At 44.8% G+C, this 27550-nt stretch overlaps 1 protein-coding gene across 1 annotated transcript in view; it reads right to left on the minus strand.

Moving 5' to 3' along the window:
- EYA3 (EYA transcriptional coactivator and phosphatase 3) overlaps window positions 1-27550 on the minus strand; it is a 141921-nt gene that overhangs the window by 111937 nt on the left and 2434 nt on the right. The window contains 1 exon segment of the mRNA XM_043532426.1: window positions 21211-21307. Within this exon segment, the coding sequence (XP_043388361.1) occupies window positions 21211-21307 (97 nt within the window).

Consider the following 27550-nt stretch of genomic DNA (forward strand, 5'->3'; position numbering starts at 1 on the left):
AGAAAAGGAGGACTTGTGGCACCTTAGAGACTAACCAATTTATTTGAGCATAAGCTTTTGTGAGCTACAGCTCACTTCATTGGATGCATTCAGTGGAAAATACAGTGGGGAGATTTATATACATAGAGAACATGAAACAATGGGTGTTACCATACACACTGTAACAAGAGTGATCACTTAAGGTAAGCTCTTACCAGTAGGAGAACAGCGGGGGTGGGGGGCAGATGGGAGGAGGGACCCTTTTGTAGTGATAATCAAGGTGGGCCATTTCCAGCACTTGACAAGAACATCTGAGGAACAGTGGGGGGGGTAGGAAGAATAAACATGGGGAAATAGTTTTACTTTGTATAATGACTCATCCACTCCCAGTCTGTAAGGAGAGTGATCACTTAAGATGAGCTATTACCAGCAGGAGAGTTGGGGGGGGGAGAAAACCTTTTGTAGTGATAATCAAGGTGGGCCATTTCCAGCATTTAACAAGAACGTCTGAGGAACAGTGGGGAGGAGGCGGGGGGAAATAAACAAGAGGAAATAGTTTTACTTTGTGTAATGACTCAACCACTCCCAGTCTCTATTCAAGCCTAAGTTAATTGTATCCAATTTGCAAATTAATTCCAATTCAGCAGTCTCTCGTTGGAGTCTGTTTTTGAAGGTTTTTTTTGTTGAAGAGTAGCCACTTTTAGGTCAGAAATCGAGTGACCAGAGAGATTGAAGTGTTCTCCGACTGGTTTATGAATGTTATAATTCTTGACGTCTGATTTGTGTCCATTTATTCTTTGACGTAGAGACTGTCCAGTTTGACCAATGTACATGGCAGAGGGGCATTGCTGGCACATGACGGCATATATCACATTGGTAGACGTGCAGGTGAACAAGCCTGCGATAGTGTGGCTGATGTGATTAGGCCCTATGATGGTGTCCCCTGAACAGATATGTGGACACAGTTGGCAATGGGCTTTGTTGCAAGGATAGGTTCCTGGGTTAGTGGTTCTGTTGTGTGGTGTGTGGTTGCTGGTGAGTATTTACTTCAGGTTGGGGGGCTGTCTGTAGGCAAGGACTGGCCTGTCTCCCAAGATTTGTGAGAGCGATGGGTCGTCCTTCAGCATAGGTTGTAGATCCTTGATGATGCGTTGGAGAGGTTTTAGTTGGGGGCTGAAGGTGACGGCTAGTGGTGTTCTGTTATTTTCTTTGTTGGGCCTGTCCTGCAGTAGGTGACTTCTGGGTACTCTTCTGGCTCTGTCAATCTGTTTCTTCACTTCAGCAGGTGGGTATTGTAGTTGTAAGAATGATTGATAGAGATCTTAGAATCATAGAATCATAGAATATCAGGGTTGGAAGGGACCTCAGGAGGTCATCTAGTCCAACCCCCTGCTCAAAGCAGGACCAATCCCCAATTAAATCATCCCAGCCAGGGCTTTGTCAAGCCTGACCTTAAAAACTTCTAAGGAAGGAGATTCTACCACCTCCCTAGGTAACACATTCCAGTGTTTCACCACCCTCCTAGTGAAAAAGTTTTTCCTAATATCCAACCTAAACCTCCCCCACTGCAACTTGAGACCATTACTCCTGGTTCTGTCATCTGTTACCACTGAGAACAGTCTAGATCCATCCTCTTTGGAACCCCCTTTCAGGTAGTTGAAAGCAGCTATCAAATCCCCCCTCATTCTTCTCTTCCGCAGACTAAACAATCCCAGTTCCCTTAGCCTTTCCTCATAAGTCATGTGTTCCAGTCCCCTATTCATTTTTGTTGCCCTCCGCTGGACTCTTTCCAATTTATCCACATCCTTCTCGTAGTGTGGGGCCCAAAACTGGACACAGTACTCCAGATGAGGCCTCACCAATGTCGAATACAGGGGAACGATCATGTCCCTCGATCTGCTGGCAATGCCCCTACTTATACATCCCAAAATGCCATTGGCCTTCTTGGCAACAAGGGCACATTGTTGACTATACTTCTCGTCCACTGTAAACCCTAGGTCCTTTTCTGCAGAACTGCTGCCGAGCCATTCGGTCCCTAGTCTGTAGCGGTGCATGGCATTCTTCCTTCCTAAGTGCAGGACTCTGCTCTTATCCTTGTTGAACCTCATCAGATTTCTTTTGGCCCAATAATCTAATTCGTCTAGGGCCCTCTGTATCCTATCCCTACCCTCCAGCGTATCTACCTCTCCTCCCAGTTTAGTGTCATCTGCAAACTTGCTGAGGGTGCAATCCACACCATCCTCCAGATCATTTATGAAGATATTGAACAAAACCGGCCCCAGGACCGACCCTTGGGGCACTCCACTTGATACCGGTTGCCAACTAGACATGGAGCCATTGATCACTACCCATTGAGCCCGACAATCTAGCCAACTTTCTATCCACCTTATAGTCCATTCATCCAGCCCATACTTCTTTAACTTCCTGGCAAGAATACTCTGGGAAACCGTGTCAAAAGCTTTGCTAAAGTTAAGGAACAACACGTCCACTGCTTTCCCCTCATCCACAGAGCCAGTTATCTCGTCAAATAAGACAATTAGATTAGTCAGGCATGACTTGCCCTTGGTGAATCCATGCTGACTGTTCCTGATCACTTTCCTCTCCTCTAACTGCTTCAGAGGAGAATGAGGGGCAATATTTAAATCCAGGTGATTTTGCATGAGACATCCTAAAGTCCTGGTACTTGGAGATTGCTGTGGGGTATATACACAAGGGGAGGAAGAATTAAAGCATCCCCAAAAACTAAAGCCTACTGAAAAAGGATCTGCCACCTACACTAATTGTCAAAAGATGGAATATATATTGGATATTTTTGGCAGATAATCTTTATTTCTCTTTATATTAAACCAAGGACGATATGTAAATGTAAGCAAAAACCAATCACATCTTGAATACTGTGTGCAGATGTGATCGCCCCATCTCAAATAAGATATATTGGAATTAGAAAAGGGCAACAAAAATGATTAGGGGTATGGAACGGCTTCCATATGAGGGAAGATTAATAAGACTGGGACTCTTCAGTTTGGAAAAGAGATGGCTAAGGGGAGATATGATTGAGGTCTATAAAATCATGACTGGTGTAGAGAAAGTAGATAAGAAGTGTTGTTTACTACTTCTCATAACACAAGAACTAGTGGTCACCAAATGAAATTAATAGGCAGCAGATTTAAAACAAACAAAAGGAAGTATTTCTTCACACAATGCACAGTCAACCTGTGAAACTCCTTGCCAGAGGATGTTGTGAAGGCCAAGACCATAACAGGGTTCAAAAAAGAACTAGATAAATTCATAGAGGATAGGTCCATCAATGGCTATTAGCCAGAATGGGCAGGAATGGTGTCCCTAGCCTCTATTTGCCAGAAGCTGGGAATGAGCGACAGGGGACTGATCACTTGATGACTACCTGTTCTGTTCATTCCCTCTGGGGCACATGGCACTGGTCACTGTCAGAAGACAGGATACTGGGCTAGATGGACCTTTGGTCTGACCCAGTAGGGCCATTCATAGAATCACAGAATTCTATGGGAGGTCATCTAGTCCAACTCCCTGCTCAAAGCAGGAAAACATTCTCATGTTCTTACTTTAGCTGGCTGGAAACCTTGAAGAACAATTTGACATGTGGACATGTTACCTGATGTCCTCCTAATGAAGCCCTCTGTTGATGTGAAGCTAAATTGAATCACAAGATCAGTTTTACCTCAGCTCCTCCATTTCCTCCTCTTCACAGGACCTCAGCACTTGCACCTTAGTTGTGATATAAAACTCTGTTCTCAAAGTATTTACTAGCAGTAATTAGGAACCTAAATCAAAACTAAACAAGTGAAAGAAATAAGTTTTTCTTTCTTTCCCACAATAACTTTTTTCATTTCAACAGCCTGTAAACCTGCAAGTCACAGAAAAGGATATGTAGTATGTGTCCAACAAAACCCAAGAGGACAGAAACACTTCAGACACCTCTGCATAGGTCAAGCATGTGAAAAATAAACAGAAAAATATTCCAAACCCAAGTCTCTGAGACTTAGAGCTCCACTATAATAAAAGGACAAAAGCAATCAAAGAGTAAAACAATTCTATAGACAGACCAGTCAATTTTTACCTGGACCAATTTTAGAAAGGAAATTGTAAAACCTTCCAGGAATGATGGACGCTTGAATTTTAAAAAATGTTCCATGCACAAATGAAAGAATTAATTTTGCTCTCTGACTTTTCATCAGCAGTTTCCTGTTAAACTCTGATCAGGCAAAAGGAAATGTACTTATGTGATGGCTATGGTGCTGCTCGGGTGTGCACCTGGATTCCCAGAAATCTAAAGAGCAAGTTTTCAGATAGTGGTGAAATTGTCTCTGAGCTAGAACTTTCCAATATCTTGTTACCTAATTTGTAGGCAGGGTGACTTTAGGTTCCCCACCCCCCTTATTAAATAGTGTTATGTCATAAGAAAAATACATTATTATATATTAAATATATTAGTAATTTTATGTTAGGTGATTCACCTCACAGCATTAGAATATTACCACACTATTATGATAAAAGGTCTAGAAAACTTCACCTGTGAGGAAAGGTTAAAAAAACTGGGCACGTTTAGTCTTGAGAAAAGACGACAGAGGGGGGAACCTGATAACAGTCTTCAAATATGTTAATGGCTGTTATAAAAAGGATGGTGCTTAATTGTTTTCCATGTCCACTGAAGGAAGGACAAGTAGTAATCTGCACCAACAGAGATTTAGGTAGATATTAGGAAAAACTTTAACTATAAAAGGACAAAAAGTAAAGGAGTACTTGTGGTACCTTAGAGACTAACAGTTTTTCCACTGAATGCATCCGATGAAGTGAGCTGTAGCTCACGAAACCTTATGCTCAAATAAATTTGTTACTCTCTAAGGTGCCACAAGTCCTCCTTTTCTTTTTGTGAATACAGACTAACATAGCTGCTACTCTGAAACCTATAAAATGCATTGGAACAGATTACCAAGGGAGGTGGTGAAATCCCCATCACTGGAGGCTTTTTCAGAACAGGGCAGACAAACATCTGTGAGGGTTGGTCTAGGTATACTTGGTCCTGCCTCAGCATGGAGGCAATGGACCAGCTAACCTCTCAAGGTTCTTTCCAAACATACATTTCTATGATTTTTGTCTGAATGTTGGCCTTTTGTCCCTAGAGATTTAACTTAAATTATATAACCAGTATTACAAATATTTTCTTGGAGAAGTCGGATTTTCTCTCTTTGCAGTGATATTGAGGCCTAAAGTAGTACTTTATTATAGACGGAAAAAAGTTCTATTGATCATTGTTATATTTAATGATACATGGATGGGGTTTTTTTATATTTTAGCCTTTGAAATTACAAATAGGAAGAAAATTAGAGTAAGAAGAAAAGGCAACCCAAGGTTTTAACTTCAAAACAAGTAATCTCAAAACAACTGGGATTCTAACACTAACAATTACTGAATCTCCTCCTCATTCAAAATGCCTCACAACAAATTTATGAAGGCTTCTTTGCAAAGTCCCATATTATTAACATTATCATGCACACTATATATAAATGTTGATAGGTGCAAAGCAATGTACGACTGTAAAAAATAATCCCAATTATTCATACAAAATGATGGGTTCTAAATTAGTTGTTATCAATCAAGAAAGATCATGAAGTTATCGTGGATAGTGCTCTGAAAATATCTGCTCAATGTGCAACAGCAGTCAAAAAAGCTAACAATGTTAGGAACCACTAGGAAAGGGATAGATGATAAAACAGAAAATATCATAACGCCACAATATAAATCTATGGGACACCCACACCTTGAATATTCTGAGCAGTTCTGATCACTCCATCTCAGAAAAGACACATTAGAATTGGAAAAGGTACAGAGACAAAAATGATGATGATGGTTATGGAATAGCTTCCACAGAAAATAGACTGGGACTATTCAGCTCAGAAAAGAAACAACTAAGGAGGGATACGATAGACGCCTGTAAAATCATGAATGGCAGGGAGAAAGAAAATGGGAAGTGTTATTTATGCCTTCACATAATGCAAGAACCAGCACGTCACCATATGAAACTAATAGGCAGCAGGCTTAAAACAAACAAAAGGAAGTACTTCTTCACACAATGCACAGTCAACCATCAACCTGTGGAACTTATTGCCAGGGGATGTTGTAAAGGCCAAAAGTATAAGTGGGTTCAAAAAGGAATTAGGATAAGTTCATGGAGGATAGGTCCATCAATGGTTATTATTAACCAAGATGGTCAAGGATGCAACCCCATGCTCTGGGATGCCTTAAACCTCTGACTGCCAGAAGCCTGGACAAGATGACAGGGGATGGATCACTCAATAAGTTGTCCTGTTACGTTCATTGGTTAGTTTTGTTGTTTTTAGTTCTTTTCCACTCATACAGTGCTCTAATAGTTGGATTGCAAACACAGCTGGGGAATTTTAAATAGAAAATCTTGTTTTCACTGGAATTTCAAAAACATAACATGTGAAAGCAAAAATTCTATTTTTATCTTAAGTTACGTAAAATAATTTTTTCTTTAACCAAAACCTTGGGATGTTTTAGGCTCAAAATGTAAGTGTCCCTTCAAACCAATCTAGAGTGAACAGAATTAGATCATAAACATAAAATGATCTACCTTTATAACATTTTCATTTTTAGCTTCCTGATAGAAGACTTGATCACTGAAACATAACATCATAAACGACAGCAAGATTAATTATTTCCTGTTTGGTGGTAACTGAATTTACACCTTGATAAAAAACATAGTTTTCTAAATTCACAATCAGTTACACCTGTGCTGAATAAATCGGATGTCCAGAGTATAATTGTTGTTTTCAGTCAACATGCAATGATGGGGTCCTTAAACACTGCCCTGTGAAACAAAATTATGCATATATGGTATACACATATCTATGCATGCAAGCAAGCTATGTCTCTGTGGTTTGCATGTACTTTTATATATCACATTATGACAATTGCTAGAACTGCACCTTCTTAGGGAAAATCTATCCTAAATAAAGTTTACAATACTCTTTTAAGTACATTTTAAAAAACACCACCACCCTCTACAGGCCACTGCTAAACTTTTCCTGTAGCTAACCTACACAGACTGCAGTGCATGTTAAAACACAATAGGTAAGTAACCTTCCAGAACACTGGGTAGACTCAAGCCTCTTCAGCACTCAAGCAGGTCAGCTTACACAGCCACAGCACATCAGTCACTAAGAGCGACCTGTATTTATTTACCTCAGGCTGCCCTCAATTTTATTTTCAACATGAAGTGATAAATATGTTGCAAATGCATGTCTTGACTTCATATATTGACTATTAAAGGCTGCCAGGATCCAGCATATTTGAAGATTAATCTCTAAATAGATCTTTCATTTCCCCAGATCTGTTTCCATGCTCAGCAGTAAGCCACGACTGTAGATAAAATGTTGTATCTGTGACCAATTTAGTGATATATTATTTCTCTTTAGAATCAAACATGATATTATCATGGTGCAAGCAGTTTTAGGCATCTGTTGCAATTTGTGTCTTAGCAACAATAGGCTGCCACAGTAACCTGTTCCAAAATCTTTTTTTTAATGAAGGTTCCTCTGAACTAGGTGAGCCTTTACCCCACCCCACCCCTCAATGCTCCATGAGCAGTAATGCTCATTTTCATTTCACTTTTTATAATAAAAACTAAACAGGTATATTAAAAAGCTCCTAATTTACATGTGTGGACTTGAAATAAAAACGGTGAGCGTAAGTGGTCCCAGAACCACAAACTTCTAAACGCAATTTGGGAAGCTTGCCTTGACAAATGGGGGCGGAGCTACTCGAATATGTTCTGCAGAACATAAGATTCCACTTTTTTCTTTAAAATTAAGTTGTTGCCCTTATGGCTGCAAAAAAACCAATTTTTTTTATGTCCATCAAGTAACTAAAAGTTTTGTCTCCATGAGTCTGCAGACAGAGAGCTCCAACATGCCTGCTGAGGCTCACTGAGGCTGTTTGAAAAAGCAGAACAAAATTAACATAACTCTTAACAGTTTCATTGATGCTGTTCAGGAGCCGGTGAGTAGGATTTAAACCCAAGTATCATGTTAGTTTATTGCCTCTTCTACTTGGCAAGGCTATGAACTGCAGTGGAAAAAGGACCTGAAGCTATCTCTCTCTCACACACACACACACAAGGACCTGAAGCTATCTCACACACACACACACACACACACACACACACACACACACCACACACACCACACACACACACCACAGGATCTCTCTCCCCTATTCAGGATCCACACACTGGGAAAAGCACATAGTAGGAATCCCCCCACCCCTGCAGCCAGGAAACTCTAGGATGGAGAAGAATCAGAAAAAACTCCTCCCATACCAGCACATGGGGAAGGGGAGTAGCTGCAGATTTATTAGACACCATTGAGCCAGACTAATGCAAAAAGGTCTAGCGACAGCACCCTGAGACAATCCTGAGCTCCCTCATCCTTCTCAGCCACTATTGGCACGTAAACCCAAGCTTCTCACCCGGACCTTACAGACTGAGGCCCCCATCCCCATATCTTTTGTATCTTCCCCTCAGACAAGCAGCTGTTGAGAAATTTTTTAAGCCCTGCCTAAAGGGGCTTCCGGGTTCACTGGGGAAGAAGAATAAACTTAAAACTCCTATTTTTCTCCATCCCTCTCTCCACAGCTAGCCCAGCTGCCTTTCTGGCAGGCAGTTGGGATCTTTTCAAGTATTAATCATAGTTAGGCTTGGAAGGGTTAGATTTTTTTCAACAAATGTCAATAAACGTTGATTTCACCAGACACACAAACCGATGAAAAATATATTTCCATTGATAATAATGGAAATTTACAGATAGGCAAAGTACTGCTTGAGAATTTATTAGAGTAATTTAAGACTATTTACTTCATATATTTGACATGTGATGTTGAAAAATTAGGCTTTAATTGTTTTAAAGCTTAACTTTTTGAATTTCAAACATCTACTGTCATTAAAAAATTATTCTCTGATCCCCCTCCATGATTCCCACAGTTTTGCAAATTTAAATAAAAATAAAAATACAACTTAAAAATGAACATATTTATTGTCCATTGAAATTATAAAAAGTAAAAATTGAATTCTGGCAAGCCTAACCATAGTTAGCATAAAGTTGTTACTGCTGTCAGTCTCAAACGTAACCCGGAGACTTTTTCTGAATATAAAGTCCAGAGCAGAACTTTAACCAAACAGAAATAGAGGGATATGGTTCCTTTATTGAGAGTGCATCAAGTTCACTTACTGTCCTGGCTACGGTAATCAGTAACAAAAAGGTTACCTTGACGCATAAAATAATGGCAAGGCATCTACAAGGATTCAAGAGGTTTAGTGAGGTCTTGCAGCTATGGTAACCAGATTTTCACAGTGAATAACAGACACCTATTTCTCCTCTCTCTCTTCCCCTGTCCTTCAGTCTATCCCCCCCATTTCTTTTCCTTGTCCTTCAATTCTATTATTTATTTTAATTATTTAAGTGCCATCTGGCTACTTTATAAAACAAACAGTTTTTCATCAAGAACCATTTTTAAAAGCTTACACCACACTCAGTCCATTCAATTGCTGCATGAACAAGAGATTAACCCCTTAGATAATAAACACCTTCCACAACTCATTTTGTTCACATAAAGAACAGAAGGACTTGTGGCACCTTAGAGACTAACCAATTTATTTGGGCATAAGCTTTCGTGAGCTACAGCTCACTTCATCGGATGCATTCAGTGGAAAATACAGTGGGGAGATTTATATACACAGAGAACATGAAACAATGGGTGTTACCATACACACTGTAAGGAGAGTGATCAGGTAAGGCGAGCTATTACCAGCAGGAGGGCGTGGGGGGGGGGGGAGAAAACCTTTTGTAGTGATAATCAAGGTGGGCCATTTCCAGCAGTTAAGAACGTCTGACGAACGGGGGAGGAGGATAAACAAGGGGAAATAGTTTTACTTTGTGTAATGACTGGAAATGGCCCAACTTGATGATCACTTTAGATAAGCATTACCAGCAGGAGAGGGGGTGGGAGGAGGTATTGTTTCATGGTCTCTGTGTATATAATGTCTTCTGCAGTTTCCACAGTATGCATCCGATGAAGTGAGCTGTAGCTCACGCTCAAATAAATTGGTTAGTCTCTAAGGTGCCACAAGTACTCCTTTCTTTTTGCGAATACAGACTAACACGGCTGTACTCTGAAACAGTCTCTATTCAAGCCTAAGTTAATTGTATCCAATTTGCAAATTAATTCCAATTCAGCAGTCTCTCGTTGGAGTCTGTTTTTGAAGTTTTTTTGTTGAAGAATAGCCACTTTTAGGTCAGAAATCGAGTGACCAGAGAGATTGAAGTGTTCTCCGACTGGTTTATGAATGTTAAAATTCTTGACGTCTGATTTGTGTCCATTTATTCTTTGACGTAGAGACTGTCCAGTTTGACCGATGTACATGGCAGAGGGGCATTGCTGGCACATGACGGCATATATCACATTGGTAGATGTGCAGGTGAACGAGCCTGTGATAGTGTGGCTGACGTGATTAGGCCCTATGATGGTGTCCCCTGAATAGATATGTGGACACAGTTGGCAATGGGCTTTGTTGCAAGGATAGGTTCCTGGGTTAGTGGTTCTGTTGTGTGGTGTGTGGCTGCTGGTGAGTATTTGCTTCAGGTTGGCGGGCTGCCTGTAGGCAAGGACTGGCCTGTCTCCCAAGATTTGTGAGAGCCGTCAGGAACACTATCCCCGATAATGTCACGGCAAACCTGGTGGCTGAACTTTGTGACTTTGTCCTCACCCATAACTATTTCACATTTGGGGACAATGTATACCTTCAAGTCAGCGGCACTGCTATAGGTACCCACATGGCCCCACAGTATGCCAACATTTTTATGGCTGACTTAGAACAACACTTCCTCAGCTCTCGTCCCCTAATGCCCCTACTCTACTTGCACTATACTGATGACATCTTCATCATCTGGACCCATGGAAAAGAAGCCCTTGAGGAATTCCACCATGATTTCAACAATTTCCATCCCACCATCAACCTCAGCCTGGACCAGTCCACACAAGAGATCCACTTCCTAGACACTATGGTGCTAATAAGCGATGGTCACATAAACACCACCCTATACCGGAAACCTACTGACCACTACCTACCTGATTCCTACCTACATGCCTCCAGCTTTCATCCAGACCACATCACATGATCCATTGTCTACAGCCAAGCTCTACGATACAACCGCATTTGCTCCAACCCCTCAGACAGAGACAAACACCTACAAGATCTCTACCAAGCATTCTTACAACTACAATACCCACCTGCTGAAGTGAAGAAACCGATTGACAGAGCCAGAAGAGTACCCAGAAGTCACCTACTGCAGGACAGGCCCAACAAAGAAAATAACAGAACGCCACTAGCCGTCACCTTCAGCCCCCAACTAAAACCTCTCCAACGCATCATCAAGGATCTACAACCTATGCTGAAGGACGACCCATCGCTCTCACAAATCTTGGGAGACAGGCCAGTCCTTGCCTACAGACAGCCCCCCAACCTGAAGCAAATACTCACCAGCAACCACACAACAGAACCACTAACCCAGGAACCTATCCTTGCAACAAAGCCCATTGCCAACTGTGTCCACATATCTATTCAGGGGACACCATCATAGGGCTTAATCACATCAGCCACACTATCACAGGCTCGTTCACCTGCACGTCTACCAATGTGATATATGCCGTCATGTGCCAGCAATGCCCCTCTGCCATGTACATTGGTCAAACTGGACAGTCTCTACGTCAAAGAATAAATGGACACAAATCAGACGTCAAGAATTATAACATTCATAAACCAGTCGGAGAACACTTCAATCTCTCTGGTCACTCGATTTCTGACCTAAAAGTGGCTATTCTTCAAACAAAAAAAAACTTCAAAAACAGACTCCAACGAGAGACTGCTGAATTGGAATTAATTTGCAAATTGGATACAATTAACTTAGGCTTGAATAGAGACTGGGAGTGGTTGAGTCATTACACAAAGTAAAACTATTTCCTCTTGTTTATTTCCCCCCGCCTCCTCCCCACTGTTCCTCAGACGTTCTTGTTAAATGCTGGAAATGGCCCACCTTGATTATCACTACAAAAGGTTTTCTCCCCCCCCAACTCTCCTGCTGGTAATAGCTCATCTTAAGTGATCACTCTCCTTACAGTGTGCATGATAAACACCCATTTTTTCATGTTCTGTGTGTATATAAATCTCCTCACTGTATTTTCCACGGAATGCATCCGATGAAATGAGCTGCAGCTCACGAAAGCTTATGCTCAAATAAATTGGTTAGTCTCTAAGGTGCCACAAGTACTCCTTTTCTTTTTGCGAATACAGACTAACACAGCTGCTACTCTGAAACCTTTGTTCACATAAATGCCTCTTCTCCAAATGCCAGAGGAGACAAAGATGGACTTTACAGAACTTCGTTTGGCCACACATCTGCTCTTAGCCCTTTGCTCTCCCTTCTCCTGCATTCCACAGACAGATACCCTTCTGTCCCCCCAGACCTGACACCCACAACCCCTTCCCCCGCCAAGAGTAGAGCCAGAGGACACCCCCCCCGCTCCAAACACAAGCCCCTCCCCCACCCTCGCCACAGAGCCCAGCTGCGTAGCAGCCCCTCAGACACCAATCCCTACTCCCTACAGAGCGCAGTGGCGGGGAAGCCCCACAGACACCAGCCCCCACCAGACCCCTGCGGTGGGGCAGCCCCCAGTGCCCCGCCTCCCCACAGAGCCCAGCCGTTGGGCAGCTCTCTGACACCAGCCCCCGCATCCCTGCAGAGCCTAGCCACAGGGAACCCGCAGAGCCCAGCCGTGAGGCAGTCCACTGACACCAGCCCACCCTCCACAAAGACCCCAGCCAAGGGGCAGCCCCCAGACACCAGACACCCCATGCCCTGAGAGCCCTGCCCCAGGGCAGCCCCCAGACACCAGCCCACCCAACTCCACACAGAGCCCAGTTGTGGGGCATCCCCCTGACACCAGCTCCCTTTCCCCAAAGCCCAGCAGCAGGTTAGCCCCCTGACTCCAGCCCCACCTCCCCGCAGAGCCCAGCCGCGGGGCAGCCCCTGGCCCAAACACCTGCACCCCCAGAGCCCAGCCGCGGGGCAGCAACCAGAGCCCAGCCGCCCTCCCTCCCCCGCCTGCAGAGGCCAGTCATGGGGCAGCCCCCAGACTCCAGTGCCCCCTCCCCGCAAAGCCCAGCAGCAGGGCAGCCCCCAGACACACCCCTCCCCATGGAGCACAGCCACAGGGCATCCCCCTCACACCAGCCCCCCTTCCCCACAGAGCCCATCCGAGGGGCAATCCACAGAGCCCAGCCCCCTGAAAAGCCCAGCAGTGGGGCAGCCCCCAGACACCAGCCCCACCTCCCCACAGATCCCAGCCACAGGACAGCCCCTTGACACAAGCCCCTGCCGGGCCCAGCCATGGGGCACCCCATGACAGCAGCCCCCGCTCCCCGCAGAGCCCAGCCGTGGGACAACCCCCTTACACCAGCCCCCCCGTTCCCCACAGAGCCCAGCTACAGGGCAGCTCCCTGACACCAGCCCCTGCATAACCCAGCCGTGGGGTAGCCCCTGGCCCAGACGCCACCACCACCCCCAGAGCCCAGCCGCGGGGCAGCCCCCTGACACCAGCTCCCCCTACCCACAGAGCCCAGCCACGGGGCAGCCCACTGACACCAGCTCCCCCTACTCACAGAGCCCAGCCACGGGGCAGCCCACTGACACCAGCTCCCCCTACTCACAGAGCCCAGCCGCAGGGCAGTCCCTTGCCCAGATGCCAGCCCCCACTGCCCACAAAGCCCAACTGCGTGGCAGACAGGGCCCTGCACCCCCAACTTCCTGCAATTCACCGTGACTCTCAGCCAGCCAGTAAAACAGAAGGTTTATTAGACGACAGGAACACAGTCCAAAACAGAGCTTGTAGTTATAGAAAACAGGACCCCTCAGTCAAGTCCATCTTGGGGACCAAGGAGGCCGGACCCCAGTTCTGGGCCTTCCACTCTTTCCCCAGCCAGCTTCAAACTGAAACCCCCTCCAGCAATCTCACCCAGCCACACACTCCGGCTCCTCCTCCAGCCTTTGTCCAGTTTCCCGGGCAGAATGTGTCACCTGGCCCCAACCCCCTCCCGGGCTTAGGTTATGTGCTCAGGTATCATCGCTCAAGAGAACTCACACCCTGATATCCCACCACCATCCAGCACCAATGCAGACAGTACCAGTAAAACGCCCACGCAATATTCCCAGGTCAAAACTCCCCACTACCTACACTCCATCACACCCCATCCCCACAGAGCTGAGCTGCGGGACAGCCTCAGACACCAGTCCCCAATCCCCACAGAGCCCAGCCGGGGGGCAGCCTCTGGCCCAGACGCCAACACCCCCAGAGCATTTACTCCCCCCCCAACTTCTTCACTGTCCCGCCGGGGGAATGAGGATCAAAGAACATGCAACCTCCAGCCACGCCAGGCTGGGCGCTCCGCTCACTGTGAACTGGGCTCTGCAGAGCCCAGCGGCCCCTAGTGCAGCCAGAAATTCTGCGGGGGAAACAGGGAATTCTGCAAAATTCTGCATTCTGCAGTAGTGCACAATTCCCCCAGTAGTAACTTCAGAAGTGCAGCCAGTGGCCTGGGTTGGGTCAGCTGCTGCCTTCAGATGGCAGCAGTGGAGTTGATCGGCCTCAAGGCTCACCACTAACCCCAGTCAGTGAGTCTCCAAATCCAAGTTAATCTGAGTCTATGCGCAGGGAAGAGAGATAGCTGAAGGATTTATGCAAGAGTGTGTGGGGGCTTTCCGAGAGGACAGCAGTAAAGAAAGTAGAGTGGAGAGGATTTCAGTTGTAGTCACATGACAGGTAGGGCATGGGCTAGTCCCTGACTATGCTTCAGCCGGACTGCCAATTTTACTGGCATAGCTAGCCAGTGTGCAGGGTTTACAAAGTGGGACAAAATACTGTTTTTGTAAAGCTGATAGAGGCAATATGACAAGCCCTGACAGCCACACTTGCAGAACTAATGCTCTAATAAATTTGTTAGTCTCTAAGGCGCCACAAGTACTCCTTTTCTTTTTACGGATACAGACTAACACAGCTGCTACTCTGAGAACTAAGTTTGTGTCCCAATGGGTTTTTTTGACCTAACATTTTCCCCATGCTACAACTTTTAAAGAAGTGAGAAACACGTGAGCGGAAAAGACTGGAGTTTGGCCAGGTGTACAGGAAAAGCCCCAGGAACTTTTGACCCAATAGCCAGAGTCAATACAGTGGTCCTTGAGTTCAGGGCACCTTGGACCAGTGACCAGAGTGAATACAGTAGCCCGAATTCAGGGCAGCGTGGCCTAGTGGCCAGTGTCAATACTGCAGCCCTTGAGTGCCGGGTAGCGTTGCCTAATGGCTAGAGTCAATATGGCAGTCCTCAGATATGAGGCAGGGTAGCATAGCAGCCCTCAGGTACAGGGCAGTGATGCCTAACGGCCAAGACCTGAGAGCCCACCTCCAGGGGGGGCAGCCCGGGTAGGGGGGCCTGGGCCCACCTGACTCTACTGGGCCCCAACAGTGGTGGAGTGGTCTGCCACTGGGTCAGCGGGGAATCCCACCAAAACACTCTGACCTCAAACACGTGGGAGATAACACTTGCTCACCCTCCCTAGGTCACTTCCTATCACGCTTTGTGAAGTTGCAGTCCATGGGGAATCAGGGTCTCTGGGCTCCTCAGCGCAGGTAATTCCCTGGGGCTCCATTGGCCACAGATCTCCAATCCAGATCTCGGCATCTCCGGTCCTGCAAGCAAGGGCTGTGACAGCTCCTCAGCTAGAGCCTCCACCAAAGGTCCTTCCTCTCCGAAAGTCAGCCCAGACTAAGCTGGGCTGCTCCCTTTTATATTAGCATAGCACCTGGTGCATGCCCAGTATGGACTGAGGAGCGAGACTTCCTCCACCAGAGCGTGGGGTATGCACACCCCATCACACAGACCTAATTCTCAATTGCTCAGTAACAGGTCTCTGTGACCGTGCCATTTAGCTCGAAGGTTCATTTTGCCCTGTATGTAGGTAGCTTTCATCAACAGGCCTTGACCAGCAGGGATAAGATCCTGGTGGCTACTTCAGTTCAGGACCTGCTCTTATTCCTCCATGCCAGTCTATGTAAGCCTTTTTTGTTTGTCACTGTCATGAATCTGTATGTGGTAGTGTGCTCCCCTGTAATGACAGCTACCAGCACAGTATCTGTGATTTAGTATTTTCCATAGTCTGGAAGCTACCAGATATACTCCATTTCAGATCTCATGAAAGGTTACTGGCAAAAACAACTGATGCCAGAATCCATGAAGACAACTCCACCTAACTCACCGTGGTCTGTGACCGGAGAAAAGAAGTTTCCCAACAAAAAATACCATAAAGAGTAAACAGCCCATTTTACTGCAAGTGCTTTCTTCTCTATGAGGGACTATATCTTTTCTCGAGGGAAAAGCTTCTGGCTTATATAAAGTAATGGGTGTTCTTCTCCCTCAATCTCCTTCAAAAGGACTGCCCTTAGAACACGTCTGAAGCATCAGTTTGCAGGATAAATCCTTTTGAAAAGCCTGGATTAAAAAGGACCAGCTCTTGCAATGTCTTGAAAGCCTTATTATCTGACCACTCAAACCTTCCTTTCTTTAGGAGGTCTGGGAGGGAAGCTGCAATTGTGGGAAATCCTGGCATAAAGCGCCAATAGTATCCGCCAGACCCACTAAGCACTGGATTTGTTTTTTTGTGTGGGCACTGGACAGCTGTCAACACTTGGATGTTACTAACTAATGGCTGCAGACAGCCCCCTCCCACGGTGTACCCCAAAGAGGTGACTTTGTGGTTCCCTATTTTATGTTTTTCTTGGGTAGTCTTTAGGCCAGCATGTGCGAGGGCCTGAAGCACTGCTCTGAATTGCTTTATGTGGCTGTCCCACTCTGGACTATAAATGATCAAGTGATCAATGGCTCCATGTCTAGTTGGCAGCCGGTGTCAAGTGGAGTGCCCCAGGGGTCGGTCCTGGGGCCGGTTTTGTTCAATATCTTCATAAATGATCTGGAGGATGGTGTGGATTGCACTCTCAGCAAATTTGCGGATGATACTAAACTGGGAGGAGTGGTAGATACGCTGGAGGGGAGGGATAGGATACAGAAGGACCTAGACAAATTGGAGGATTGGGCCAAAAGAAATCTGATGAGGTTCAATAAGGATAAGTGCAGGGTCCTGCACTTAGGACGGAAGAACCCAATGCACCGCTACAGACTAGGGACCGAATGGCTAGGCAGCAGTTCTGCGGAAAAGGACCTAGGGGTGACAGTGGACGAGAAGCTGGATATGAGTCAGCAGTGTGCCCTTGTTGCCAAGAAGGCCAATGGCATTTTGGGATGTATAAGTAGGGGCATAGCGAGCAGATCGAGGGACGTGATCGTTCCCCTCTATTCGACACTGGTGAGGCCTCATCTGGAGTACTGTGTCCAGTTTTGGGCCCCACACTACAAGAAGGATGTGGATAAATTGGAAAGAGTCCAGCGAAGGGCAACAAAAATGATTAGGGGTCTAGAGCACATGACTTATGAGGAGAGGCTGAGGGAGCTGGGATTGTTTAGTCTGCAGAAGAGAAGAATGAGGGGGGATTTGATAGCTGCTTTCAACTACCTGAAAGGGGGTTCCAAAGAGGATGGCTCTAGACTGTTCTCAATGGTAGCAGATGACAGAACGAGGAGTAATGGTCTCAAGTTGCAATGGGGGAGGTTTAGATTGGATATTAGGAAAAACTTTTTCACTAAGAGGGTGGTGAAACACTGGAATGCGTTACCTAGGGAGGTGGTAGAATCTCCTTCCTTACAGGTTTTTAAGGTCAGGCTTGACAAAGCCCTGGCTGGGATGATTTAACTGGGACTTGGTCCTGCATTGAGCAGGGGGTTGGACTAGATGACCTTCTGGGGTCCCTTCCAACCCTGATATTCTATGATTCTATGATTCTATGATGATGTCATCCAGGTGAGTGGCTGCATACTGCCCATTCCAGCTGTAGTACCCAGTCCATTAGCCACTGGTGTGTCTCCTGTGTGATATCCAAGTAGTTGAGGATGGTGGCCTTAATTCTGGGGTAATCCTGAGTAGTCATCAGGTTGATCTCCTAGTAGGCCACCTGGGAACATTTGGTCAGATGAGGGGGGCCAACAAGATGACCCACTATGGGGCCACTATGTTGCTACCGCCACCCACTCTGATGTCATAAGGAATGCCTCAGGGTCATCACCAGGGCCCATTTTCATACACTTCACCAGGATCGATGCAGCCGATGTGGTTGGGTTTCAGGTCCCTGCTGTTGGATTCCCTGTTGCCCCCGCAGACTGGAAAAGAGTGAGTTTGTGTGTGTGTGTGTGTGTGTGTGGGGGGGGGGGAGTGAGAAAACCTGGATTTGTGCTGGAAATGGCCCAACTTGATGATCACTTTAGATAAGCTATTACCAGCAGGAGAGTGGGGTGGGAGGAGGTATTGTTTCATGGTCTCTGTGTATATAATGTCTTCTGCAGTTTCCACAGTATGCATCCGATGAAGTGAGCTGTAGCTCACGCTCAAATAAATTGGTTAGTCTCTAAGGTGCCACAAGTACTCCTTTTCTTTTTGCGAATACAGACTAACACGGCTGTTACTCTGAAACCTGGAAAAAGAATAGCATTTATTGCACTAGGCATTGCTGCGGATGCTGTTGCTGGGCCACTAGATCACTAATGAATTGTTGCTGCTATTGTGCCATCTGCTGTTGCTGCTGAGTGGCCAACTGTTGCAGCAACGGCTGCTGTTCCTGCTGGGCAAGCTGAGGGTTCTCCACAACCCATGTTAATAATCTGTCCACTATTTTTTAAGCAACATCATTTTCCCTTATCCCCAGGACTATCAACATGCCCATATTCTCCACCAACTGTCACGAATCTGAACATGGTAGAGGTTCCCCTTTAGGAGATACATGCGGTGCGCACACATGTGAGTCTAATTACTCCCATCCCAGCGGGTGCTGCAGAGTGGGTCTTTCTAGACAGCCAGTGCTCAAACCTTCAGCCGAAGCCTCTTGGCTGTTTCAGCCCCTCTCTCATGGTCTCAGGTGAAACAACAAACAATCTGCAGTCAATAAACAAAGTTAAACCAAAAAACGAAAAAGAAAAACCTGTAGACAGCTCCTTTCAGGGATATGGGCCCCTCTTCTTTCAAAGGGCCCTGGGAATTTCACAGCATACTCCAGAGTTCACTGGGGCTCTAGTTTACATCTCTCTCTTTTCCTCCTTTTTGTTAGGGGAATCTGCTCCCATGTTCTGTGAGAGCAGGGGCTCTGCAGGCTGCCAGCCCTCTCTTCAGGGTTGGAGAACTTTACAGCCTGTTCCCTTCCCAGGGTGGTCCTCATCTGAGCAGAGTTTCCTCCTTTTAACTCCTTTAGTTCTGGCCTGATCTATAGATGCACAGGGGCAGGGCCATTCCAGCTCAAAACAGCTCCTTAACCTCGTCCATGCTAGTGCGGAGTGTGTATGCCCCATCACAGTCACGTTTGATATGCCAGGCTGAGACACTGCGGAATTCCGTGAAGTAAGGACTCTACACTATTTACGACCATCGTTAGTTCCAACAAACTGATATTGTGATGAGTTTCCCCAACAGGATCATTTTTCTTGATTTTGACTCTACTCCAAACAGAAGAGTCGGCCAGGAATTTTCCCTGAGCTGGTTCACTTTTTATTTCCACCATTGCTTTATATCTTTTACATTATCTAGAAAGGCTTGGCTTATTCCCCTCCCAGACCGTGTGGGGAACAGACGTTTGAGAAGCTAGGAAAATCAAGGTAAGGGGCTCCTGAAATTTTAAGAACTCCTATAATTTCAAGAGCTCATATATTAGATGTTGTGCCAGAAATTAAAAAATAAATAAATAAATAAAAAATCTCAGCCGTCTCCTTAAATCCTTGAAGTTCCTGGGATAACAACAATTCTTTGTTTGGGAGTGTTCTCCCAAGAGCTACTCAGGGAGAGCTGTGCTGACTTGAACTATGGAAGTAATTTTTGGTAAATTTTAGTGAAAGAACTGGTGATTAAGTCTAGGTCAAACACTTATGTTGCTTTGGAGCAGTGGTTCCCAAACTTGTTCTGCGCGGGCCGAGGGACGTACTGGCCGCCGCTTCCAGCAGCTCCCATTGGCCTGGAGTAGGGAACCGCGGCCACTGGGAGTTGCGATCGGCCGAACCTGCAGACGCGGCAGGTAAACAAACCAGCCCAGCCTGCCAGGGGCTTTCTCTGCACAAGCAACGGAACAAGGTTGGGAACCACTGCTTTGGAGAGACCTCTAACTCCTCCTGCCATTGTGCAGTGAGTTATTTATAATTTACTATTTTTCCCCAAGTGATTCTGATGTAAGAAAAAATACTGTTCTCTTCTTTCATTTCATTTTAAATTGATCCCACTTGGTTAAGGAGGAGAGTTTCTCAATCTCTCTCAAGCAGATTAAGTCAGCAGTGAAAAGACCAGTATAATCCAACTCAGATGATTATACTGGAGAATTTTCAGAGAGGAATTCCTTGTGATGATATGGCATCTAGACTGATAAGAATGATCTTCCAAGGACAAAGCGGTACTGTGAGTTTTGACCTGATTTTGTGTTTCAGATTATGGTTCTTGGAGGAGAAAGATCTGCGATAGCCTCAGGTATGAGGAACACTGATTCAAGACTTGGCAAGGGGTGGCTTTTGGAAAGTAAATATAGCCGCCTAGCCAAAGAGCAATTTGAGAGCTGTAGTTTACAGCTCCAAGGGTATGGAGAGGCCATCTTCTGTACCCATGTGTTGTATCTAGTTTGGGACATCCCCAAAAAAGGATGTAGGCCTGTGCACAATCATTCAAGTCTTCTTTTGAGTTAAAGTTTAAACTATTGAGGTAAAAGATGATGGCTGATCTGAGGAATGGAAAGCCACAATACCGGGTAACCTTTTGGATGTACAGCCTGTAGCTTAGTTACATGGCCGAGCCAGAGAGGCTGATGAGTAAAGACCTTGAGGAGAAGACAAGAGAGCTGGGGAATGAGACCAGGAGTGGAGCACAGCAACGAGACCTCACCCATATTAGCAGTTTGTTACGGCATAGGTGGACATTTTCTTCCCACAGCACTAACCTTGGCATCAGTCTTGAGTGGCAAACTAGTAGGACTGTGAGTAAGCAATCTGCCGAGTTTGTACAAGTAGCACTGCTTCATGAAGACCTTTCTGCACCTACATTTGGAACAAGGAGATAGATCAGCCACTCAAGGTACCAGAATGGTAAAATGGCATCCCTCTGAAATACTACTGAGATGTACTTCAAAGAAAGGAGCTGCTGGAAGAAGCAAAGACTCCCCTGGCTGCCTCCTAATAAATTAGACCATAACTCCTCCAATAAATTACAAAAAGGGAGAGAGAATTCACAGCAAGACGGAAAGAAAGTGAAAAAAAGGCTCTCCTTAACCTCCTAGTCATAGGGCCCACCAGCAAGTGCTATAGATAATGCTCTGGTAAGAAGACCAGTCCTCACTTGCAGCTGCTCAGATTCTTGTCAGAGTGCTGTTCCTGAACATTCTGGGAAGGTCACTTTTATATATAGGTCTCTAGCTAGTTGGCTTCTGATAATGTCACTTTTCAAACTTGAATAACACAGATAATGCATCCGACGAAGTGAGCTGTAGCTCACGAAAGCTTATGCTCAAATAAATTTGTTAGTCTCTAAGGTGCCACAAGTCCTCCTTTTCTTTTTGCGAATACAGACTACGGCTGCTACTCTGAAACAGGTTTTTAGAAGACCTAATCACTGGACGGGTGTAGCACATGGCATGTACCAGCCTGCCAAGTCTCAGTTTTAACTAAAATTCAATTTGTTTTTTAGCTGAAAGTAGCAAAGAGGATCACTGAGCTTTAAAAAAAATATTGTTTCTGTCAACTAAAAAAAAGACATTTAAGGTGACTTAGGCCTGGTCTACACTAAAAAGTTTTACTGGTAAAACATGCTTTTATTTGGCACATCTTGTGAGCATGCGCACTCAATTTTGAGTCCTACCGGTAAAACCATGACTTTCTGATCAAATTAAGCCACCTCCCCAAATGACAGAAGCCACCTACCTACCAGCCCTGTTCCACCAATAAAATGCCTGTGTCGACACTGCATTCGTAAAAACAGACTTCCAGCCCTGTCCCACAGTGCCCCTGCCCCACAACAGTGACTGTTCTGGACACAGTTCTGTTCTTTGCTGCTCACTGACTGGAAGCCTTTGAAAATCCCAGTGTTTTTTTTAAATCTTTCTCTTCCTGATAGCCCACCTGGCTCCAACTGAAGATGCAGGAAAGCCATGTGCTGCTGCCTAATCCAGGAAAGAAATCTTGGTTTCTGTCTGCCTGTGGGGAGAAGAGGCAGTAAAAGCCCAGCTGAGGAATACCCTAAGAAATAATTTGGACATTGCAGAGATGATGTCGCAGTTGGGATACAAGAGGGAAAAGCAGTGTGACAGACTGAAAATTTCCTGCAATATCCTGAATGAACTTTATTGAATTAAATTAAACCTTAGTGAATTTATTTTAAACATCTTGGAAGTTCACTGTATTAAAATACAGTTGTGTATGCATTATTGTATGTACTTCCATGTGACAAGTACATAGGAGAACAACAGGGGCATTTCATTTCAGAAAAAAGGGGAACTACACAAAAATGAGGAAGCTAGTTAAACAGAAATTAAAAGGTACAGTCCCAAAAGTGAAATGTATGCAAGCTACATGGAAACTTTTTAAAAACACCATAACAGAAGCTCAAATTAAATGTATACCCCTTAAAAACATGGTAAGGGACTAAAAAAGTGCCACCATGGTTAAACCACAAAGTAAAGGAAGCAGTTAGAGGTAAAAGGGCTTCTTTCCTACTGAGGAAAATAGAAAGGAGTATAAACTCTGGCAAGTCAAGTGTAAAAGAACAGTTAGGTAGGCCACATACAGCAACTAGCCAAAGACTCAAAAAATAACAAATTTTTTTTTTTTAAGTACGTCAGAAGCAGGAAGCTTGCTAAACAATCTGTGGGGCCACTAGATGATTGAGGTGCTAAAGGAGCACTCAAGGAAGATAAAGCCACTATGGAGAAATTAAATGAATTATTTGCATCAGTATTCACTGCAGAAGATGCGAGGGAGATTCCTATACCTGAGCCACTCTTTTTAGGTGACAAATCTGAGGAACTGTCCCAGATTGAGTTGTCATTAAGAGGCGGCGTTGGAACAAATTGATAAACAAAACAGTAATAAATTACCAGGACCAGAAGGTATTCATCCAAGAGTTATGAAGGAACTCAAATATGAAATTGTAGAACTACTAACTGTGGTATGTAACCTATCATTTAAATCAGCTTCTGTACCAGATGACTGGAGGACAGAATGTGACACCAATTTTTAAAATAACTCTAAAGGCAATCCTGGGAATTACAGGTTGGTAAACCTAATTTCAGTATCAGGCAAATTGGTTGCAACTATAGTAAAGAACAGAATTATCAGAGACACAGATGAACATGATTTGTTAGAGAAGAGTCAACATAGCTATTGTAAAGGGAAATCATGCCTGAGGGTGTCTTTGAGGGTGTCAATAAACATATGGACAAGGGTGCTCCAGTGGATATAGCGTACTTGGACTTTCAGAAAGCCTTTGACAAGGTCCATCACCAAAGGCTCTTAAGCAAAATAAGCAGTCATGGGATAAGAGGGAAGGTTCTCTCATGGATCAGTAATTGGTTAAGAGATAGAAAACAAAGGGTAGTAATAAATAGGCAGTTTCCAGAATGGAGAGAGGTAAACAGTGGTGTCCCCCAGGGGTCTGTACTGGTACCAGTGCTGTTCAACATATTCATAAACAAACAAGATAAATTAATGGACAATAGGTCCTTCAATGGCTATTAGCCAGGATGGACAGGGATGGTGTCCCTAGTCTCTGTTTGCTAGAAGCTGGGAATGGGCAACAGGGGATGGATCACTTGGTGATTACCAGTTCTGTTCATTCCCTCTGGGGCACCTGGCTTTGGCCACTGTCGGAAGACAGGATACTGAGCTAGATGGACCTTTGGTCTGACCCAGTATGGCCATTCTTATATTCTTATAAACAGTGAGGAAGCAAAGGTTGCAGATGACACAAAATTACTCACGATAGTTAAATCCAAAGCCGACTGCGAAGAGTTACAACGGAATCTCACAAAACTGGATGACTGGGCAACACAATGGCAGATATAATTTAATGTTGATAAATGCAAAATAATGCACATTGAAAAACATAATCCCAAATAGACATACAAAATGATAGAGTCTAAATTAGCTATTACTACTCAAGAAAGAGATCTTGGAATCACTGTGAATAGTTCTCTGAAAGCATCTGCTCAATGAGCAGCAGCAGCCAAAAAAGCTAACAGAATGTAAGAAACCATTAGGAAAGGGATAGATAACAACAGGGTGGATAAAAATCAATGATTTTAAAAAAAAATTAAAAATAGGATTTTTTTAAATTTAAATTGGATTTTTTTGATAAAATGCTTGTAGAGGAAAAAACCTATCTAAAAGATAGTTTTAATTAAGATACATTATAGCTGAAAGATCTCATCATGGAATAGGGATGATAAATTCTAATTCTATAGTATGGGACAATATATTCATGTAATGTTTGAAAAAAGTTTTGTAGATGAGTTCCAATAGTTCATGGATTAAGGATCGAATCTTATGGGGTTCCAGGGGCTTCTGTATAGATTATTTAGGTTAATCTTTCTTTCTACCAATGGGACTCAGTGCTAAGTTTAGAACAGGGGTGGGCAAACCTTTTGGCCAGAGGGCCACATCTGAGTGGGGAAATTGCATGCAGGGCTATGAATGTAGGGCTGGAGGAGGAGGCTGGGGTGCGGGAGGGAGTGCAGAGGGTGGGAGGGGGTGTGGTGTGCAGGAAGGGGTTCAGGGCAGGGGGTTGAGGTACAGGAAGGGTGCGGAGTGCGGGAGGGGGCTCAGGGCAGGGGTGCGGGGAGGAGTACCAGTTTGGCCAATGTACATGGCAGAGGGGCATTGGTGGCATATATAACATTAATAGACATGCAGGTGAATGAGCCTCTGATGGTGTGGCTTGTGTGGTTGGGTCCTCTGGTAGTGTCACTAGAGTAGATATGGGGTCAGAGTAGGCAACAAGGTTTGCTACAGGGATTGGTTCCTGGGTTAGTGTTTCTGTGGTGTGGTGTGTACTTGCTGGTGAGTATTTGCTTCAGGTTGGGGGGCTGTCTGTCTACTAATGTGATATATGCCATCATGTGCCAGCAATGCCCCTCTGCCATGTACATTGGCCAAACTGGACAGTCCCTACCTCAAAGAATAAATGGACACAAATCGGACATCAGGAATGGTAACATACAAAAGCCAGTGGGAGAAAAACTTCAATCTTCCTGGACATTCTATAACAGATTTGAAAGTAGCTATACTTGAACAAAAAAACTTCAGAAACAGACTTCAAAGAGAAACCGCAGAACTAAAATTCATTTGCAAATTTAACACCATTAATTTGGGGTTGAATAGGGACTGGGAGTGGTTGGCTCATTACAGAAGCAGCTTTGCCTCTCCTGGAATTGACATCTCCTCATCTATTGTTGGGAGTGGACTACATCCACCCTGATCAAATTGGCCCTGTCAACACTAGTTCTCCACTTGTGAGGTAACTCCCTTCTCTTCATGTGTCAGTATATTTATGTCTTGCATCTGTAACTTTCACTCCATGCATCTGAACAAGTGAGGGTTTTACCCTCGAAAGCTTATGCTCAAATAAAACTGTTAGTCTTTAAGGTGCCACCAGACTCCTTGTTGTTTTTGTGGATACAGACTAATACGGCTACCCCCTGATACTTGACAATATGCTGTAAGTTTCTGTATTAAAAATGGATTGCTGCATTATAGGTGGTGTCAGGAGGCGGAAGGAAAAGAAGTTTACGTAAGGATAATGCAGTAGTCAAACTGGCCATCACCTCCTTGTGCAGTCTCCTTGCCTCTAGACTCTCCAAACCATCAAAATGCTACTGTTAAAAAAAGAGAGAGGAAAAAAAAGGTACCTTGCCTGATGCTCTGACCAGATCTCGTATATCTAGCTCTGGCTTCCCCATGCCTTTATATCTTTTAAATTTGAGCTCCTGACCTGACCTCTATCTTCAAAGCCCTTCACAATTCAGCACTTCCCACTCAACTGATTTTACCCCTCACAGCACACAATGAGCCACCTCCCTAGCTGCATTTCCCAGTGTCATCTCCTGGCCTTTTTCCTTGCTGCTGTTCACACCCAGATCACCATGCCTCATCTTCTTTTTCAAGACTCTCCTGCTTAAAACAAACCCCTTCTGTGAGGTCTATAAAACCTTACTCTTGCTCTTATAGTAGAAGTATCCAAGTTACAAACCCCACGAGGTACATGTATGTCTTACTAGTCAAAGCAGATCTTGCTGTAATATTTGTCCTCTTTTTTCCCCCACCTCCTTATTTATCACCATAATGCAGCATCACATTATGTAGTAACCTGGATCGTGATACCACAAGCTGATCGCTAGTGATGGATCTTTATGCTCATTTAGAGCCCCACTGACCTCATCCATCCACATGGACACAGGAGTCTGTATGGATTAGCTAGTGGGATCAGGGCTTCAGACTGTTAGTTCCCTGGGCGGGAAATTTGTGAAAATATACTAAGCAATCAGGCTCACATCACAAGTAGCACAACGGGTATTCACAAGTACATGATTTTAAGGAAAGGAAAGGCCACAGCTACATGATGTCAGCAGAACAGCAAACTTTCCCCCCTAGTCAAAATTAGGATTCCTGTGCAGCTACGGAAAGAAGTCACCACCCTAAACCTGGAAATCCTGGGCGGCCCATCATCTCAGGCATTGGCTCCCTGACAGCAGGATTGTCTGGCTATGTAGACTCCCTCCTCAGGCCCTACGCTACCAGCACTCCCAGCTATCTTTGAGACACCACTGACTTCCTGAGGAAACTACAGTCCATCAGTGATCTTCCTGATAACACCATCCTGGCCACTATGGATGTAGAAGCCCTCTACACCAACATTCCACACAAAGATGGACTACAAGCCATCAAGAACAGTATCTCCGATAATGTCACGGCTAACCTAGTGGCTGAACTTTGTGACCTTGTCCTTCCCCATAACTATTTTACATTTGGGGACAATGTATACCTTCAAATCAGCGGCACTGCTATGGGTACCCGCATGGCCCCACAGTATGCCAACATTTTTATGGCTGACTTAGAACAACGCTTCCTCAGCTCTCGTCCCCTAACGCCCCTACTCTACTTGCGCTATATTGATGACATCTTCATCATCCGGACCTATGGAAAAGAAGCCCTTGAGGAATTCCACCATGATTTCAACAATTTCCATCCCACCATCAACCTCAGCCTGGTCCAGTCCACACAAGAGATCCACTT

The sequence above is a fragment of the Chelonia mydas genome, chromosome 19 (assembly GCF_015237465.2).
Source record: "Chelonia mydas isolate rCheMyd1 chromosome 19, rCheMyd1.pri.v2, whole genome shotgun sequence".
NCBI classification, from domain to species: Eukaryota; Metazoa; Chordata; order Testudines; family Cheloniidae; genus Chelonia; species Chelonia mydas.